Source organism: Bubalus kerabau, chromosome 21 (genome assembly GCF_029407905.1).
Source record: "Bubalus kerabau isolate K-KA32 ecotype Philippines breed swamp buffalo chromosome 21, PCC_UOA_SB_1v2, whole genome shotgun sequence".
In the NCBI taxonomy this organism is placed as follows: domain Eukaryota; kingdom Metazoa; phylum Chordata; class Mammalia; order Artiodactyla; family Bovidae; genus Bubalus; species Bubalus kerabau.
Genome location: NC_073644.1, coordinates 60,869,795 through 60,888,366, shown reverse-complemented (window position 1 = coordinate 60,888,366; position 18,572 = coordinate 60,869,795). Strand labels below are relative to the sequence as shown.

Here is an 18,572-nt window from a genome sequence, read left to right as displayed (position 1 = left end):
AAAAAAAAAAAACCAACTCCCTTTTCCGCCTTCCTGCATAGCTTTTATTAAATAAAAATTCATAGCTTCTACATTTCAAGACTTCACAAATTCATAACGTCTATGTGTCAAAACCACCAATTGGAAGATAGAGCTTATTTGTAGCAAATTATTTAAGAAGTGTTTTTAATATGTGCAAAAGGAAAACACTCAACAAGCAAAGCTGACCCCAGAAATTGAAAATTCAACTCATGAAAGAAGGTCCAAAGGACTTGTAAAACACTACTTAACCTCATTGGCAATCGAAGAAATTCTGCTTCTAAGATTGGCAGAAACGTCGTCAGTAATAGCGTTCAGTGCCAAGAGTTACTACTCTCGAAGTAAGATGGGCAGGCTCCCTCGTGCTGGTGGAGACAAAATGCAGTACAACTGATGGAGTTTTGTTTGGCAGTATATTTCAAAACCTTAAAATCTTTGTAACTTTTGATCCCTTGATGCCACTTTTTAAAAAATTTTATTAAAAATTTTATTTTTGAAGCCCATAAATGAGCAAATTCCAAAACAGTAGCAATACAGACAATTTCACAACATTTTGACATCTACCTAGCAGTCCATTTTTGCATTTTGTTTCCTGTAAACAAATACATTGGATTAAAACAACAGTGTCCTTAACCCCAAGTTCAATGTCTGAGTATTTCCAATATTTATTTTGAGCACATAATAAAGCAGAGGCAACTACTTTTCCTGAACATTTTATTTCCATTCAGAGCTTAGCAATTACTTTAGCTTCACATTATTCTGTCATAAATGATAACCAAATGGCCTAAGGGGCTAAAATCATAAAACTATTATAAGCCAAGTCAATGTTATATATATATAAAGTTAACATAAAATGACAACTATACTGGTACATATTTGTTTGGATCCTACTAGAAATATGCCAAAAGAACACGTTTTAGTAAAGACTGAGGTCCTTGGGTAGAGGGGGAAGAAGAGTCATATCATCAAAAATTATTAGGAAAATTGTAGGTAAAAAAACACAAAACAGCCCACAATTTAAACGAAATAAAGGAGGAAAGAAGAGTACAACATGGGGGTGATGACAATTCAGGAAAACACATTCCCCATCCATCACAGATTTGCTCTCCACCTCAAGAGCACAGCACCAGGCCCTCTAGGCATTACTGCTCTCTCACGAAGTTCTTTATGTGGAACAGAAACCTACATTTATGGTCACAACAGAATTTTACAACTGCTCTTTAATCTCACAGCAAAAAACAGGAAAAAATTGGTAGGGCCAGGGTGAACCTCAGAACATCTCAGTACCCCTGAAAATAGGGGCAAAAAGTGAATCATTAAGAAACAGTATCCAAAGAGCACTGTATTATCGATTTATAAAACAAGATTCAGCACTCTTTGATGGGAAGAGCCATAGTAGCTGAAATTTGGGAATGTTTTGATGCTGATTTTTTTTTTTACTGATGTGGTACTCCAAGCTGTTAAGTTGGAACAAATTCCAAACTCACACTGACTTGTACCACCTCAGTTTAATAATCCAGTGAATGACAAAAAAGACAATGAGAATAGCATCACAGCACAGCAACTTCGTTTGGCTTCCTCTGGATAAAAGCTTCAGTTTTCCCATAGTTTTACCTATAAATCCAGTTGTAGAATCAAACCGTGAGTCCATTTCAACTAATAATTTATTTTGATGTTTAACTTCATGCCCTGTTTCAATGGAAAGAGATTTTATCACAGTTACTTTGTTTCTCAGACTTTCCGTGAGTCTCTCATTCTCCTCTTCACAGGCACTATGCCCACTATTAGGATAGCCATAGTTCCCATAGTTGCCAGGGGGTACTCCTTCACCCAGGCCTGCACTGCTCCACCTGCCAGAGGGCAGAGGGGTGGGTAGGAAGAGGCCAGGGACCACCTGGACCGCGTCCTCAGGACCAGGGCCCGGAGAAACAGCAACTGCTTCCTCCAATGTGCCACGACATCAGTCCCTCGGTGCCACTTTTAACATCCTATCCTTAGACTAGAGTGATGTGCCCAAAGATTTATTTACAACAATGTGTATCACATCATGGTTTATAAAAGCAGAAATGCATAAGCAACCTAAGTATCTAGGATTAGCACACTGGCCACATAAAGTAGTATAACACATTCATCCGACAGAACGGTATGTAGGCTAAAGAATTCTGAACGACAGGCCCATGTTAAGTAACAAAACCCGACAAACAAACAAGAGAAAAGAAAGCATAAAAAATGCACAAAGAGAAAATACAAGAGCAGAAGGAGATACACCAAAATGGTGGTTATCTTTGGGTTGTGGGAGATCTAAAATGTTTTATATAAAAATATCAGAAATTTTTAGTAATGAGTACATTTTACTCTGATAATCAGAAGGAAAGCCTTAAAATGAAACGTTTGTAAAATACTTAATATACATACCATACACAAATATTTTTAAAAATTTAAACTTCCATACACCAATCAAATAATTAATTTGACTTAGTATTTGTGAAATTGGGCCTCAGGCTCAATCGATAAATTTGTAAAAATTGATATATTCTCCTATTCTGACAGTTGTAATACTTTTTTGGTGACTGTTTTGAAGTGAAACTGAAGCATAGGAATAACTGTGCTAAAATCTTATCGTAGAGGCTTGGGTTTTTGGGGTTTTTTTTTGGGTACTTAGACTGTCATACACAGTGAAATTGAATTTTAACCTGGTTTTGATTCTTGCGGTTTTAGGTAGCTGTATTAGGTACTTTAGGAACAAGATGTATTAAATACTTCTTAAAAAAATTTTTTTTAAATTTTATATTGGAATATAGTTGATTTACTGGAGAAGGAAATGGCAACCCATTCCAGTATTCCTGCTTGGGAAATTCCATGGACAGAGAAGCCTGGTGGACTATAGTCCAGGGGGTCACAAACAGTCAAACACGACTGAATGACTGTGCACATAGTTGATTTATAATGCTTTGTTAGTTTCAGGTACACATATACATGTATCTATTCTTTTTCAGATTCTTTTCCCATTTAGATTATCATAGAATATTGAGTAGAGTTCCCTGTGCTATCGAGTGGGTCTTTGTTGATTGTTTTATATATAGTAGTGTGTTCAGTTCAGTTCAGTTCAGTTCAGTTGCTCAGTCGTGTCCAACTCTTTGCGACCCCATGAATTGCAGCACACTAGGCCTCTCTGTCCATCACCAACTCCCAGAGTTCACTCAAACTCATGTCCATTGAGTCGGTGATGCCACCCAGCCATCTCATCCTCTTTTGTCCTCTTCTCCTCCTGCCCCCAATCCCTCCCAGCATCAGAGTCTTTTCCAATGAGTCAACTCTTCACATCACGTGGCCGAAGTATTGGAGTTTCAGCTTTAGCATCAGTCCTTCCAAAGAACACCCAGGACTGATCTCCTTTAGAATGGACTGGTTGGATCTCCTTGCTGTCCAAGGGACTCTCAAGAGTCCTCCAACACGACAGTTCAAAAGCATCAATTCTTCAGCACTCAGCTTTCTTCACAGTCCAACTCTCACATCCATACATGACCACTGGAAAAACCATAGCCTTGACTAGATGGACCTTTGTTGGCAAAGTAATGTCTGTGCTTTTCAATATGCTATCTAGGTTGGTCATAACTTTCCTTCTGAGGAGTAAGCGTCTTTTAATTTCATGGCTGCAATCATCATCTGCAGTGATTTTGGAGCCCCAAAAAATAAAGTCTGACACTGTTTCCACTGTTTCCCCATCTATTTCCCATGAAGTGATGGAACCAGATGCCATGATCTTAGTTTTCTGAATGTTGAGCTTTAAGCCAACTTTTTCACTCTCCTCTTTTACTTTCATCAAGAGGCTTTTTAGTTCCTCTTCACTTTCTGCCATAAGGGTGGTGTCATCTGCATATCTGAGGTTATTGATATGTGTACATGTTAATCATAAACTCCTAATATAGTAACAGTTTCCCCTTGTCTTATACATTGCTATTATTTTATGCTATTTTTATTTATTTATTTATGTATTATTTTTGACCACATCCCATGGCATGTGGGATCCTTGTTCCCCGATCAGGGATCAAACCTGTGCTCTCTGCATTGGAAGCATGGGGTCTTAACCACTGAACTGCCAGGGAAGTTGGATTAAATGCTTCTGTAAGGTGTTCTGTGAACATTACTAGTTCCTTCGCTTCTGTACTTGAGGGAAAGGAATACTTGTGGAGTTGACCTACTTAAGTGACTGCGTGTACTCAGTTGCTCAGTTGTGTCCGACTCTTTTGCAACTGCAGGACTGTAGACTGCCAGGCTCCTCCATCCAAGGAATTTTCCAGATAAGAATACTGGAGAGGGTTGCCATTTTCCTCCTCCAGGGGATCTTCCTGACCCAGGGATGGAACCTGCATCTCCTTCCTTGGCAGGCAGATTCTTTACCCGCAGAGCCCCCTGGGAAGCCCAAGTGACCTGAGTGATTGCTGCTGCTGCTAAGTCGCTTCAGTCGTGTCCGACTCTGTGCGACCCCATAGATGGCAGCCCACAAGGCTCCTCTGTCCCTGGGATTCTCCAGGCAAGAACACTGGAGTGGGTTGCCATTTCCTTCTCCAATGTGTGAAAGTGAAAAGTGAAAGTGAAGTCGCTCAGTCGTGCCCGACTCTTAGCGACCCCATGGACTGCAGCCTACCAGGCTCCTCCATCCATGGGATTTTCCAGGCAAGAGTACTGGAGTGGGGTGCCATTGCCTTCTCCGTGAGTGACTAGCAGCCCTTTAATATACAGGGAACTGAATGCAGGTCTCAAAGGCCTGACTCGGGTCACGTCCACTGAACAAGGAACCGCACATACTGCAGAAGCTCTGAGAATCCCTGGGCCCTGGATGGGGATGAAGTGCTGCTCTCCACAGCGGGGGGACTCTCCCTACACAACTCCCTGCAAGCCGGACTGACCTGCTCAGTTCCAGCTTGGCCCGAGGACCCTGGCAGAAAATCTGATCTGACCTGACATGTGGTTGGTACCAAAGCTCAGCCAAGAATGTGCTGTGCTGGGAAGGGCATCCGTCACTCAGACCGTTAGACGCGAGCATTTGAAGACCTCCTGTGCCAGGAGGGATAAGGTGAGCGACAAACCCCTCACGGACCAATTCAAGCCCAAGTTATGGGAGCAGAGAGCAGCTAAAGGACCGTCTGGATTTGCTTGAAATGTTCAGACGTGTTGGAAACTGACTAGATCCCCTTCCCCAGTGAGCCCAGAGTGGCCAGTACGTCGCATGGCACCCATTCATTCCACATGCCAAGAAACTAAAACAGCCTCAAAAGCCTTTCAGAGAAGCAATTAAATGGCATCTGATAAAAAATACACTTCCAACTCTGCTCCTTAGATGAAAAATCTCTCACGTGAAGAGAGTTTTCTTCCTTCTCCTGCAGCTTTAAAGAGCTTACTTAACCATTTTATCTATTCCGTACTACTTCACTTGATATGATGCCAAACATTCTTATGTCTTTAATCACAAACTCATGTATTTCTGATGCTATGCGAGAGACACAAATATATGCCTTCCTTTTTTTCTCTTCAACATCCCTTCTTCTGTTCTTTCTCCTTCAGATAATCATAAAAAATTCAGAACAGTGACCCGGCCTGAGTTTAATACCAACATCAGAAATTCGATGGCTGCAGGCTAATGAGATGGCTAATCCATTATGTGTGTGTATGTGTGTGTGTGTGTATCCAGGCAAGAATACTAGAGTGGGTAGCCAATCCCTTCTCCAGGGGATCTTCCCAACCCAGGGATCGAACTCGAGTCACCTGAGTTGCAGGGAGATTCTTTCCCATCTGAGCCACTAGGGAGTCCTATGTATAAATTCTCTGTTCCTTAAATTTATTTTGCTAGGGGGTGGATGGTAGGAGTTGAGGGAGCTTGTCTTTCAAATTGTTTGTGAAGACCAAAATTAAATTTCATAATGTCAACTTTTCCATTTAAGAATTCCCAGGCAACTCTTCTTTCAAGATCACATCACATTTATCTACTCTGTTGGGTTTATCCTGTCATGCTGTGTGTGATACTTTTACTTTTTTATCGTCACAACCTCTTTCTCTCTTCACTGTCACCTTAACATTATCTCCTCTTATCTGGAAATGACTTTCTGCTGTGAAGAGGATCAGGCTTTAAATAAAACCAGTGGATACCCACATTCACAAATATGTGGTGATTTCTACTTTTTGTTGCATTTCATGGAAACGTGTTCCCCAAGAGACAGTCATTATTTTAAAGTCCCTGAGTTTTCAGTATCTTTCTTCTCAAATGAAGTGAAATACAAGTGAAATAAACAGAGCACATCACCAGTACCCTTGATACCTAATAATTTAGATGACGATTTTTCATCTTGTGAGAAGTTACATTCCACCCAAGTATAGCAACACACACGCTGTGCTGTGTTAAAACAATTCGCTTTTGAGGATTATAACGCTTAGTAGGGAGTGAGTATTTGCAGTTGTGTCCCTTTCAAAGTCACCCACTTGAAGCTGCTAATTTTAGCCGTGAGTCTCGTAAAAGGTTTCCATCTAAGCTGTCAGTTTCCAGGTACAGTGCATTAAAATACTTTTGCAAAGAGGCAAAGTGGTTACACAGCGATACTTCTGGATTTTTCCGTGTTCTTTCTTGGAACTGGACAAAATTCAAGAAGAGAAATGCCCATGTTACAAAACCCACTTTGACAGCAAGAACGATTCTTGATAATTTGGAAAAAAAAACCAAACCAACCAGGGCTCATGGCAATTCTTCTCTGGATTTCTTCTGGTCTTCCTCTCTTTTCTTCTTACTCTGGCAATCAAAGTAGACAGAGAATGTGCACGTGTGTGCAGGTGTGAGTGTGTGTGTTTGTGTGTATGACAGAAAGGGGTGTTTGGGAGCGAGGAGGGGACCACCGGGGGAGCAGGGTGGAGCCTGCCTTCCTGTGGCTTCTGCTTTTCTCAGAGAACTTCAGAGAGTGATGGTGATGCCAGTTCTAAATAAATAACATATGACTCTTATTTTTCACCTGCCCTCCTCCCTGCCCCTCCCCCACCTTTGGGTTTCCTATGTGTGTTTCAAGTGCCTGATAGCCTTGGTGGGAGAACTGCCGATGCTGCTGTGGCCTTAATCACCTTATCAGGCAGTGAGATCCTGCTTTTCTGAGACGAGCACCTGAACCTGAGGTCTGGCACGGGCTCTGCCAAATGCGGCTGTCTCCGAGCCATCAGGGACAGCTCGTCTGCGTTTCATCAGCTCACCCGGGGCTGCGTTTCGCCAGGCCCCTCTGCCAGGGCCTCCCCAGCAGCGTCAACAAGGGTCACACCTTCTGCAGAAACAGCCCTCAAGTTTCATCACTGTGATGCTAAAAAATATTCTCCAGCTTCAGCAATGACCTAGTTCATTCAGGGGAAAAAAAAACATGCTCTTCTTCCAGAACGTCCCTGGGCACGGAATTTTCCCTCTTAGGAAGACAGGAGCTTTCCTGGAAGCAGACCCAACTGTACTTTGAAAAACTTGGGAAAAGACCCCGAACCCTGTCACTTCTCCGTGTCCCCCGTCCCGGGAACAGGGACACCCACTCAATGCCTGGCACACAGTCTGGGGACCCACAGCTGAGCTGGCCCTCCTGACATGCCTCCTGGACAGAAAGTATTGAAAAGTAAGTATCTAGGCTCTGGTTTTTAACCTAAGGAATGGCTGTGCTTTACATATGCCGTTGTTTACAGTTTCTGCAAAAGGGAACTAAGCCCCCTGTTTCCTTAGAAACTAGAACAGGATGAAATGAGTAGGGTCTACAGAGCATGCTTGGGTACACTGCAGGGTTTTCAAGTGGCCAAAAGCTCCTTCTCTTTTTTTTCATTTCTGTCCATTCTGACACTTTTGCAAATCTATTATTATTATTTTTTAATGACCATTTTGGCTTGACAGCCACTTTAAAAGATTCTTTCACCTCATGGGTATCTCAATAATTAGAAAAAAAATAAACATTAAGGATGAATGAAAAGAATGATTTGTGAAGGTTTTGCAAAGAAAAATACGGTGAAAATCTGAGGTAATGACCCAGGTGACGCAGCCCCCCGTCGGTACTTCTGCCTGACATATTTGAGTGTTTCAGACAAAAGTTATTCCTTTTATGGGAATAACTTTGAGAAGGGACCCAGCGGTCCCTTGTCTGATGACAGGAATGAAAGCTGCTGCATAGCCCTCAGGCATTTCAAAATGGCCAGTGCAAACATTCACTGAGTCTTTGAAAAGGTTTTCTTTCCTTTTTAAAAACTGGGGTAAGAATATTTGAGATCTACTGTCTTAATACATGTTTAAGTGCACAAAACCGTATTGTTAAAAAAAAATAAAGCAAACAAAACTAAAATGGAAGAAAAGAAAACAGTATTGTTAACTGTTGGCATGACACTGTACTTGAGATGCTAACTAGGATGTTTTTGAAAATTGAAGGCAAAAAGTCAACCCCAGAAAGACTGATGAAACAGCAGCACGGTCACATTCTGATAAACACATCTGAACTCAAAGCACTGATTAAGGGTGTCAGTTACAGACATCTGGCAGGCATTTAAAAATAGATAAGAGCGGCATTTAGAGCTGCTATTGCTGTAATTATTTCCCTTCCACAGCCTTCTCCTCAGGTAAAGGTAGCCCTCATTTTCGGATGACTAGTTAACCAGGAGTGGTCAGAAACGTTTTATACTGGCAATGTCAGTCAAGGGTAGATCGAACCAGTTCCTTTGCTGTTGGGCTTCTGAGCCGAAACCCTGGATGTTGTGAGCCGCCTTCTGAATGGACGGAGGGACAAATCCTGTAGCAAAAGGCACTGATGATCGAGAAGCATGATCAGATCTTGAAATCCAGATTTAAAAGAAATTTAAATGGATTTAATCTCCCAAACTCCATTGTCCTTTGAAGTTCTTCGCAAAGCATGCAGTAACAATTGGGGAAGGTTTTTAGGTAGGGTGGAATTCCTAATTTTCATCACTTTGAAAAGACACCTTCTCCCAATTTAATTTACTTTGCATCACCCCACACACACTTATGTGCAGCTATCAGCCTGTGGGAGGAGGATGCTGTCGAGTGTCCTAATCTGGAGGGAGGTGCAGGACGCAGAGTGGAGCTGAGGAATCAAGCCCAGGCTCAGAGGCAGGGTTTGGAACCAGATCCCGACTTTAGCACAGTTTCCAGCCAGTCTGAACTCCAGTGTTCTCACCTGTAAATGGCGATAACAACATCCACTTTAACAGGATTGATGGGGGGAATCACAGGAGCAAATATACCTAAAGTGTCTGTCAAATCGTAATTTATCCACAAAGACTAGTTCCTCCCCTTGGTTAATTAAAAAGCTTCTCTCTCTCTTTGCTTTTTTTTCATACTGTTAAAAAAAAAAACCCAAAACTCTGGGACATGGTGAAGGACAGGGAAGCCTGACGGGGTGCAGTCCATGGGGTCGCAAAGAGTCAGACACTACTGAGCAACTGAATAACAACTCTCTCTTTGCTAAAATTTCAGAATGCTTTCCTAACATAAACTATCAAAGTAATAGAAACGACACATGTTTGACACCAGGGCAATGATAAAACAACATAGACATTTATATATTTTGAAGAAAATTCTATACTTGAAAACATTCAAGAACAAAAGAAAAAAGTTTATATTTTAGAATGCATCTGCAATAAGAAAAATTATTTTTTGCCTGGAAATGGTTGATAGGGTATGTGCTATCTAAAAAGCTAAGTCAAGATTCATCTGATGGTGCTGTTTAATACATATTAGTGCCATACTGGCTTCTCTGGTGGCTCAGATGGTAAAGTGTCTGCCTACAATGCGGAAGACCCGGGTTCAATCCCTGGGTCCGTAAGATCTCCCGGAGAAGGGAATGGCAACTCATTCCAGTATTCTTGCCGCCAACCCCCGCCCCCCGTGTCATATTTAAATGGGAGTTTTCATGAATCCATAGGAATGGAAGGTAAAGGTAAATCTATGTATACAAGATGATGTCTGTGATTAGTATGGAAACTTAGGCACAAACCCATCTTCCCTCCAAGATTATAGCTGAGTCTTGCATCGGTTCCCTTTTTTGACTAGACATGGGTACTGTAGAGTGGTCGGTCATTTCAATGCAGACATGACCCTGCATTGTGGGACTCAGTCGAGACGGTAGCTGGTAGGGGGTGGGGGCGATCTCAGGGGCCATGCCTGGGGTTCCAAGATCAGTGATGAAGGTTCGTAGTGAGCAGGGGCTTCTTTATTTTCGAGTGAGGGAGGGACAGCTGCAGAGGGATGGAGCAGACAAGAATCACAAGCAGGTCTCATGGGGCAGCTCCAAAGAGCTGTACCCATGTCTTTATTATTTTCCCCTGCTCTTTTTCTTAAGTTTTTATTATAGTTGTTTTACAGTGTTGTGTTAATTTCTGCTGAACAGCAAAGTGAATTGACTATACATATACACATATTTCCTCTTTTTTGGGATTTCCTTCCCATGTAGGTTGCCATAGAGCATCAAGTAGAGTTCCCTGTGCTACACAGCAGGTTCTCATTGGTTATCTATTTTATACATAGTCCTTGTGGTCTTGACTGAGATAGCCCACAGCTTTTGTCCAGGCATCTCAGGGTTTCTGGATAAATTCTTTGCTTGAGTTACCAATAGATTTGTAAGGAACCCTGTTAACTTACACTTAATTCTGCCCCAAATTCAGAAACATAAAGAAGCTTGGAAGAAAGTGATCATGTCATCTTAGGAGGTAAAAATGAAAGGATGAATGTCCAACTATGTGAGAGAAAGAGCATTAAAAAGTGTTTGGAGCCTTCATTGAGGTTTCCGCCCATGTACACCCACCTGACCACCCTCCAGGAGACTTTGGACATCAGGGCAAAGAGATGGACACAGGTTGAAGAGCATCAGTTCCGGACCATCCACTGCTGAGTACATACCACCTAGCCCCCCAGGGCCATTTCCTCCATGGCTGCTACCAGCACTTGATTGCTGGTAGACACCCAGCAATCAGCTCACCTTGATTGCCACTTGGTCTTCAATCCTGCTCTTAGAAAACCAGGGTCGTTCACTCCTCAGTCAGTAGTTTAAGACCCTCCTCTAGTCCCGTGGTTCTCAAACTTCTCAAACTCTTAGTGCAGCAGCATCTAGAGAGCTTGTACAGACACATTTTCCTGGGTTCCTCCCCCAGAGTTTCTGATTCTGAAGGTCCCAAGTATTTGCACTTCTGGTAAGTTCCCAGGTGAGGCTGATAGTGTGGTCCAGGGACCAGCACTTTGAGAACCACTTTAGCCATTTCTTCAGCCTGTAATTTCTGCCCTGGTTCTTTTCAAACACTAACCTTGCCTACTTCTCAGATGCAGAAGGCTAAGCCACAATAAGCAACAGCTGTGGAGAACACAAAAGATAAACCCATCAGGCGTCCTGCAGGCAAACAGCCTGCAGCGGAGCATGTCTGCTGGCAAGACTGTGCGTGGGGAGGACACACCGAGGTGGGCAGTCCACTACTTGGGAGGGGCTGCTTTTTCCTGCTTAGGTTAGGGCTCTATCACTTAGGAGGAGGCTGCTTTTTCCAGCTGAGGCTAGCAGGATGGTTTCAAGGACAAGCCAGCACTTAAGATGGAGTTTGAAACTGGTGGGATTTGAATATACAGAGATGGAAGGTGGTCTCATTCTATAAAGGAAACAATAACAACAGCAACAGAAAAACCCCCAAACAAAACATGAAGGGCAGAAAGAGACAGGATGCCAATGGAAATCAGAAATGCATTAGGTTGGTTTGGTTAGTTGTCCCTAGAACTTTCTTAGACAAGCATTCTTTGATTAAGCCATCTAATCTTAAATCCTTAACTTCTGTCTGTAATCTGGCATGTCCACATAGATCTTGAGAATGGAGGGCTAATGGTAGGGATTTCAAACACCATGGGCCAGGGAGGGGGAAGTGCAGATGCATCTGTGTGCTTACTAGAACATCAAAAGTCAAAAACAACAATCAGAACATCGGAATTAAAAATCAGCTCTTCTTGCTCCCCCAACTATGAAGTCCAAGAAGTGTGGTTGGGACCCCAGCTCTGGTCTCCGCACTTCTGGAGACTCTGCTGTTTTGTGTGCTTTGGTTTCAGCCTTAGGCTGGCTTTCTCAGTCTCATCTGGTATCAGCCTCCCTTGGGGTCTGCATGTTTTGTTTTTCCTCGTTAGAGAACAGGGCAAAAGACTTCAGCTTTCCACTGACTGGATAACTGTGGAACTTTCTGCAGAAACCCATGTGCTGATTGGCTTAGACCTTAGCAACCAGTCACCCAGCAAGAGTACTTGATCAGTTTAGACCCATCCGAGCCTGCAGAGCAGGGAGGGGGCAGTCTAGCTTACCCCTCAGCAGGTTTGAGTGATGAGAGAGGCAATGAAGTTAGCGAGACAAGCAAGTGGCCACTTCGGGAGATTTTGGACATTTTGAAGAAAGGCCTCTAAAGTCATACCATCTCCTCCCTTAAGTTTAAGTTTGGCAGTGGGCAGCATTCACGCTTCAAAGGTTTAGGATGTGCTCAGTCACTTAGTCATGTCTGACTGTTTGTGACCCCATGGACTGGAGTCTGCCAGGCTTCTCTGTCCATGAGGTTTCCCAGGCAGGAACACTGGAGTGGGTTATCATTTCCTTCTCCAGGGGACCTTCCTGACCTGCATCTCCTGCTTGGCAGGTGGATTCTTTCCCATGGAGACACCTGGAAAGCCCTTCTACAAAATGGTTCTATTCTGGAATGGAATGAACCATTGGGTGTGAAGCTCCTTCTCTCTAAGCCACACTTTACTTGGGGGGTGGGGGAAAGATAAAGAATGATTTTAAAAATTCTTCAGAAAACAAACCAAGTAGAGGCAAAAATAGAAAGTTTTCTCCTAAGCCCCTCTAACTGGCTATGTTGAGGAGGGTGGAAGGAGGTGGCTGAGATAATATTGACAGTCTCCACAGCACTTGTCCCCCATCTCCAGTCATATGGTTTTCTCCGCCCTGGCTCGCTGACAGGTGGTTTGTTCAGCATAGTTAATGCAGGCTCAGCTCATTACCTCAGAGGCAGTGTTGTTCTTGCCCATTACAGGGCAGGGAGTGGGACATTTCCCAAGTCCTCCCCGACACTGGCTGATGCCTCAGATTCCACGGGATGTCACCTCTAGGTCCATCTGTAATAAACAGTCTCCAAAGAGGGATGACTCTGGGGGTTGCTCTGGGGTTTTTGTTGCAGGGAAGGTGAGCTAGAGGACTCAGGGAGCCTGGGAGAATGTGGAGGTCCAACCGGAGAGGGGCTTTCTTCACCATGCGTGTTCTCAGCAGTGACTTCGATGACACATGCCTAGGTCGGACGCAGCAGTTCACTTCATTCAACTTCAAACCACAGTGATTTTAGCCAGTTAAGTCACTGAAGTTTGTCACTTTACAACACTGTCATGTGTGCTACGTGCTAAGTTGTCTCATTCATGTCTGACTCTTTTGGACCCCAAAAGAGTCAGGCTCTTTTGGGGTAGCCTGCCAGGCTCCTCTGTCCATGGGATTCTCCAGGCAAGAATATTGGAGCAGGTTGCCATTTCCTTCTCTAGGAGATCTTCCTGACCCAGGGATCGATCTGCGTCTCTTCCATCTCCTGCATTGGCAGGCGAGTCCTTTACCTCCAACGCCACCTGGGAAGCCCACCCTGTGTGTTTGTGGCATTGCCTTTTATCCTGAGGGAGGAGGACAAAGATAAGAAAGACAGAGGGATGTATCAGAATCTAGAAACCTGAACTCTGTCCCCTAACAAGCTGTGTGACCTTGAAAAAGTCATTTCACCCGCCTGTGTTTCAGGGGTTCTTTTCAATTATAAAATCAAAGGAGTTATTCAACTTTGTTACAGGTCTCACTAACTTTAAGTTTTTGTTTTTTTTTGTTTTTTTTTTTAACACTGCCTTAACGGATTTTGAACTACCACAGATTTTTTAAGGAGAGGGGAGTGGGAAGACAAAGTCCATCGAAAAAACAAGTTTGGAACAAATCCAGAGAGGGCAAACAGCAGCTACAGCTCAGTGTGTTCATGTATCTATGTGCCAGTCACCCTCCCAGACACCTGGAGTTGCTCACTATTAATATTTAACAGCTAAATTATATTTGTTTATTGTGTTTGTGTTAGTCGCTCATTCATGTCAGACTTTTTGCAACCCTATGGACTGTAGCCCGCCAGACTCCTCTGTCCATGGGAGTCTCCAGGCAAAAATATTGGAGTGGGTTGCCATTCCCTTCTCCAGGGATCTTCCCGACCCAGGGATCTAACCTGGGTGTCCCACATTTCAGGCAGATTCTTTACCATCTGAGATTCCAGGGAAGCCATTATATTTGTTTATTAGGTAACATATATACATTTAAAATGGGCTTTCCCGAGGGCTCAGTGGTAAAGAATCTGCCTGTAATGCAGGAGACACGTGTTTAATCCCTGGGTCGAGAAGATCCCCTGCAGGAGGAAATGGCAGTCCACTCCAGTATTCTTGCCTGGGAAATCCCATGGACAGAGGAACCTGTCGGGCTACAGTCCAAAGCGTTGCCAAGAGTCAGACATGACGTAGCATTTGAGCATGTGTACATAAATTTAAACCATCCCAAAGGAAATGCAGAGACCAGCAGTGTTCTCAATTTGCATCCCTTCCTTTCTCCAGGTACTCGGACCTCTTCGCCAGGGGCAACCAGATTACGAATTCCTTGTAATTTCTAAAATCATTGTGTGTATAAATAAGCATATTATAATACTTATTCTTCCTTTTTTCACTATGCAAGTGATAGAATACTCCACATTCTCTTCTATACTTTATCTTATTCAACAATGTATTTTGGAGATTATTCCATAATAGTACATACAGAACTGCTTCATTCTTTGAAAAAAAAAGTTTACGTAGTTATTTATTTTTATTTTTTGGCTGCGCTGGGTCTTCGTTGCTGCATGTGGGCTTTCTCTAGTTGTGGTTCGTGGGCCTCTCGTTGCAGTGGCTGCTCTTGTGGAGCCTGGGTTCCAGGACCCTCGGGCTTCAGCAGTTGTAGGACATGGGCTCAGTTGCTGTGGTTCACAAGTTTAGTTGCTCCACGGCATGTGGGATCTTCCTGGACCAGGGATTGAACCAGTGTCTCTTGCATTGCAAAGAGGATTGTTTACCCCTGACCACCAGAGAAGCCTTATTCTTTTTTTAATGCTCATTGCCGCTGGACATTTAAAATTCCATCATGTAGATATACTGTAACTAGGTACTATTGATGGACATTTAGGGTATTTTCAGTCTTTTCCTATCACAAGCAATGCCACAATGAATATTATTAAGTGCTTGTTTGTCTTCTTATCTCTGTTTTAAAAATTAACTATATTGAGGGATGTTTTATACATTGTGCGATTCACTCTAAGTGTTCGATTCAGTGATGTTGTTAAATTCATCAAGTTGCAAAACCATTGTTATAGACGAGTTTTAAACCATTTTTCTCGCCTACCAAAGATTCCTTATGCAGAGCAGTTGGCAACTCCTTAAAACAGTAAAGACAGAGCTACCATATGATCCTGCAGTCCCACTCCTGGGCATATATCCAGGGAAAAACATGGTCTGAAAGGATACATGCACCCCAGTGTTCATTGCGGCACTGTTTACAATACCCAAGACATGGAAGCAGCCTAAATGTCCACCAACAGAGGAATGGATGAAGATGTAGAGTGTGTGTGTGTGTGTGTGTATACACACACATACATAATGGAATCTTTTTAAAGATCTTTTGATGTGGACCATTTTTTTAAGTCTTTATTGCGTTTGTTACAGTATTGCTTCTGTTTTTATGTTTTGTTTTTTTTGGCCTCAAGGCATGTGGGATTTTATTTCCCCAACTGGGGATTAAACTCATACCCTTTGCACTGGAAGGCACTGGAAATCTTAAACACTAGACCACCAGGAAAGTCCCACGTGCAATAATATTAAGCCATTAAAAAGAATGAAATAGTGCCATTTGCAGCAACATGGATGGACCTAGAGATTGTCATACTGAGTGAAGTAATTAGAGAAGGACGAATATCACATGATATTGCTTATATATGGAATGTTAAAAAAATGAACTTGTCTATTATTAACTTATTATTAACAAGTGAACTTATTTACAAAATAGAAACAGACTCACAGACTTAGGGAATGAACTTATGGTTACCAAGGGGGAGTGTTGGGGGTAAAGATAGGGAGTTGGAGACAGACAGATACACACTGCTATTTTAAAATGGATAACCAACAAGGACCTACTGTATAGCACAGGGAACTCTGCTCAATATTCTGCAATAACCTAAATGAGAAAAGAATTTGATAAAGAATAGGTATATGCATAACTGAATCACTTTACTACACGTATACCTGAAACTATCACAACATTGTTAATCAACTATACTTCAGTATAAAATTAAAAATTAAAAAAGATTCCTCACGCACACTTATTGTTAAATAGTGTTCTCTCCTGGAGAAGGCAATGGCACCCCACTCCAGTACTCTTGCCTGGTAGGCTGCAATCCATGGGGTTGCAAAGAGTCGGACACGACTGAGTGACTTCCCTTTCACTTTTCACTTTCATGCATTGGAGAAGGAAATGGCAACCCACTCCAGTGTTCTTGCCTGGAGAATCCCAGGGACGGGGGAGCCTGGTGGGCTTCCGTTTATGGGAGTCGCACAGAGTTGGACACGACTGAAGTGACCTAGCAGCAGTAGCAGTGTTCTCCCCACTCCCCACCTCCAGCAACCACTAGTCTACTTTTGGTCTCAATAGCTTTCTTAGGATATTTCGAATAAAGAGCATCATACACTATGTGATGCCTTGTTTCTGAGGATAATGAGAGTTCTTCTGGGGTTCATCTGTGTTGTGCCCTGTGTCCTAGTTTGCTCCTTTTTATTATCCAGAGTGTTTCATTGTGTGGCTGCACCACAATCTGTCTATCAATTCACTAGTTGTATATTTAGGTTGTTTCCATGGACATTTAGGTTATTTCCAAGTTTTGATTATTATGAGTAATCTTGCTAAGAATATTTGTGTGCAAGTCTTTGTGTGGACATATGTTTTCACTTCTCTTGGGTAGATAGATGCCTAGGAATGGAATTTCTGGGTCTTCTGGTAAATTTATGTTTTAAGTTTTTAAGAAACTTCCAAGTTGTTTTCCAAAGCATCTGTACCATTTTATATTCCCACTAGCCCTGTTTGAGGGTTGTTTTTCTTTCATAGTCTCCACCCACATTTGACTTTCTGCTTTGTAATAGCCATCCTAGTGGGTGTGAAATGCGATCTTATTGTGGTTTTAATTTGTATTTCCTGAATGAGTAGTGATGTTGAGCATCTTTTCATGGGCTTATTTTTTATAATTTATTGCCTCTACTTCTCACATACAACCTGGAAAATCTTACCCAAGAAAGAGCACAACACTTGTGCTCCAACAAATCTGGACTCATAGCCCAGTCCTGCCACTTGCAGTCACTGAGGAGTTAGGTTTGTTACATCAACTCTTTTGGACTTCCCAGGTGGTGACTCAGTGGTAAAGAATCCACTTGCCAAGCAGGAGATGTGGGTTCAATCCCTGGGTGGAGAAGATTCCTTAAAGAAGGAAGTGGCAACCCACTCCAGTATTCTTGCCTGGGAAATCCCATGGCCAGAGGACCCTGGCGGGCTACAGTCCATGGGGCTGGAAAAGAGTCAGATACTACTTAGCAACTAAACAACAGCAAAGCTTCCAAGTCATTATCTGTGAAAGGAGAAAGAACGCATCTGGTAGTTTAACTGTGAGGATTAAATGAGACAGTGTGTATGAAGTGCCCAGCCTGGGGGCTGACACCCGGAAGGTACCCCAAACATGTTGTAATTGTCTCTCCCTGTCTGGTTGGCCTCCTCCTCTCCCCACCCCAAATTTCTAGAGCCCATCTTTGCGGGCTGCTTAAAGATAGTTCTTTCCTTTGTCTGGCTGTGCCAGGACATAGTTGAAGCACAGGGGATCTTTGGCCTTTATCGCAGCACACAGGGTGTTTCTGTTGTGGTGTGTGAGCTCTTCTTAGTTGCGGCATCTGGGATCTAGTTCCCTGACCAGGGATTGACCCTGGGCCCCCTGCAATTGGGAGCACAGAGTCTTAGCCACTGGGCTAAGTCCTCAGAACCCATCTTTGGGAAGGGTGCTTTTCCCTAACGTGGGACTGGGTATTGAGTGACTGTGGGTGTGACATCCACATCAGGAGTCACTGACGATGGCAGATTCAGGAACCCAACTGCTGTTGGATTAGGCTGGGTCATCGGGACTGACGCCTCCTGTCCCAGTGAGAAAGCTCTTACAGCTGGTTTTGCTGCCCGCCCCAGAAGAACCGGGTGCCCACTCTCTGCATGTAGGCTCAGAGCTCTTCCCTGAACCCTTCAGCCTTCCTGCTGACAGCAGCCATGCCACCGGCTGCCTGTGTGGGGGCAGACTAGCCAAAATAAGCTAGGCATCAGTCAAGGGCTTTAAACATTCAAAGAATCCTCCTATCACCTCCAGCTGTTCTCCAGCAGTGTGAGAGGATGATGTTTATAATTTTGCTGATGTTGAAC

The 18,572-nt window shown here is 43.1% G+C and overlaps 2 protein-coding genes and 1 long non-coding RNA gene across 7 annotated transcripts in view; 1 reads left to right on the top strand and 2 right to left on the bottom strand.

Annotated features, from left to right (window-relative positions):
• Positions 1–627: 627 nt before the first annotated feature.
• LOC129636044 (BET1 homolog) lies at positions 628–1,978 on the bottom strand (the record flags this gene model as incomplete). Its single annotated transcript, XM_055559313.1, has 1 exon — positions 628–1,978. A coding segment is annotated over one exon (477 nt), but the record flags the coding sequence as incomplete, so codon positions are not given.
• A 5,533-nt stretch (positions 1,979–7,511) lies between these two features.
• Positions 7,512–18,572, top strand: part of ALPK2 (alpha kinase 2) — a 134,192-nt gene continuing 123,131 nt past the window's right edge. For all 3 annotated transcript variants that reach the window (XR_008706643.1, XM_055559362.1, XM_055559363.1), the window contains exon 1: positions 7,512–7,649. The gene's annotated coding sequence lies outside the window, so the exon portion shown is untranslated. The remainder of the gene's footprint in view (positions 7,650–18,572) is intronic.
• The window catches only part of LOC129636104 (uncharacterized), a 50,541-nt gene continuing 39,594 nt past the window's right edge, over positions 7,626–18,572 (bottom strand). For 2 of the 3 annotated variants that reach the window (XR_008706647.1, XR_008706646.1), the window contains exon 4: positions 7,626–9,206. This is a non-coding gene — a long non-coding RNA (uncharacterized LOC129636104). Of the gene's footprint in view, positions 9,207–11,006; positions 13,697–18,572 lie in introns of all 3 variants that reach the window. The other variant, XR_008706648.1, reaches the window with a different exon arrangement.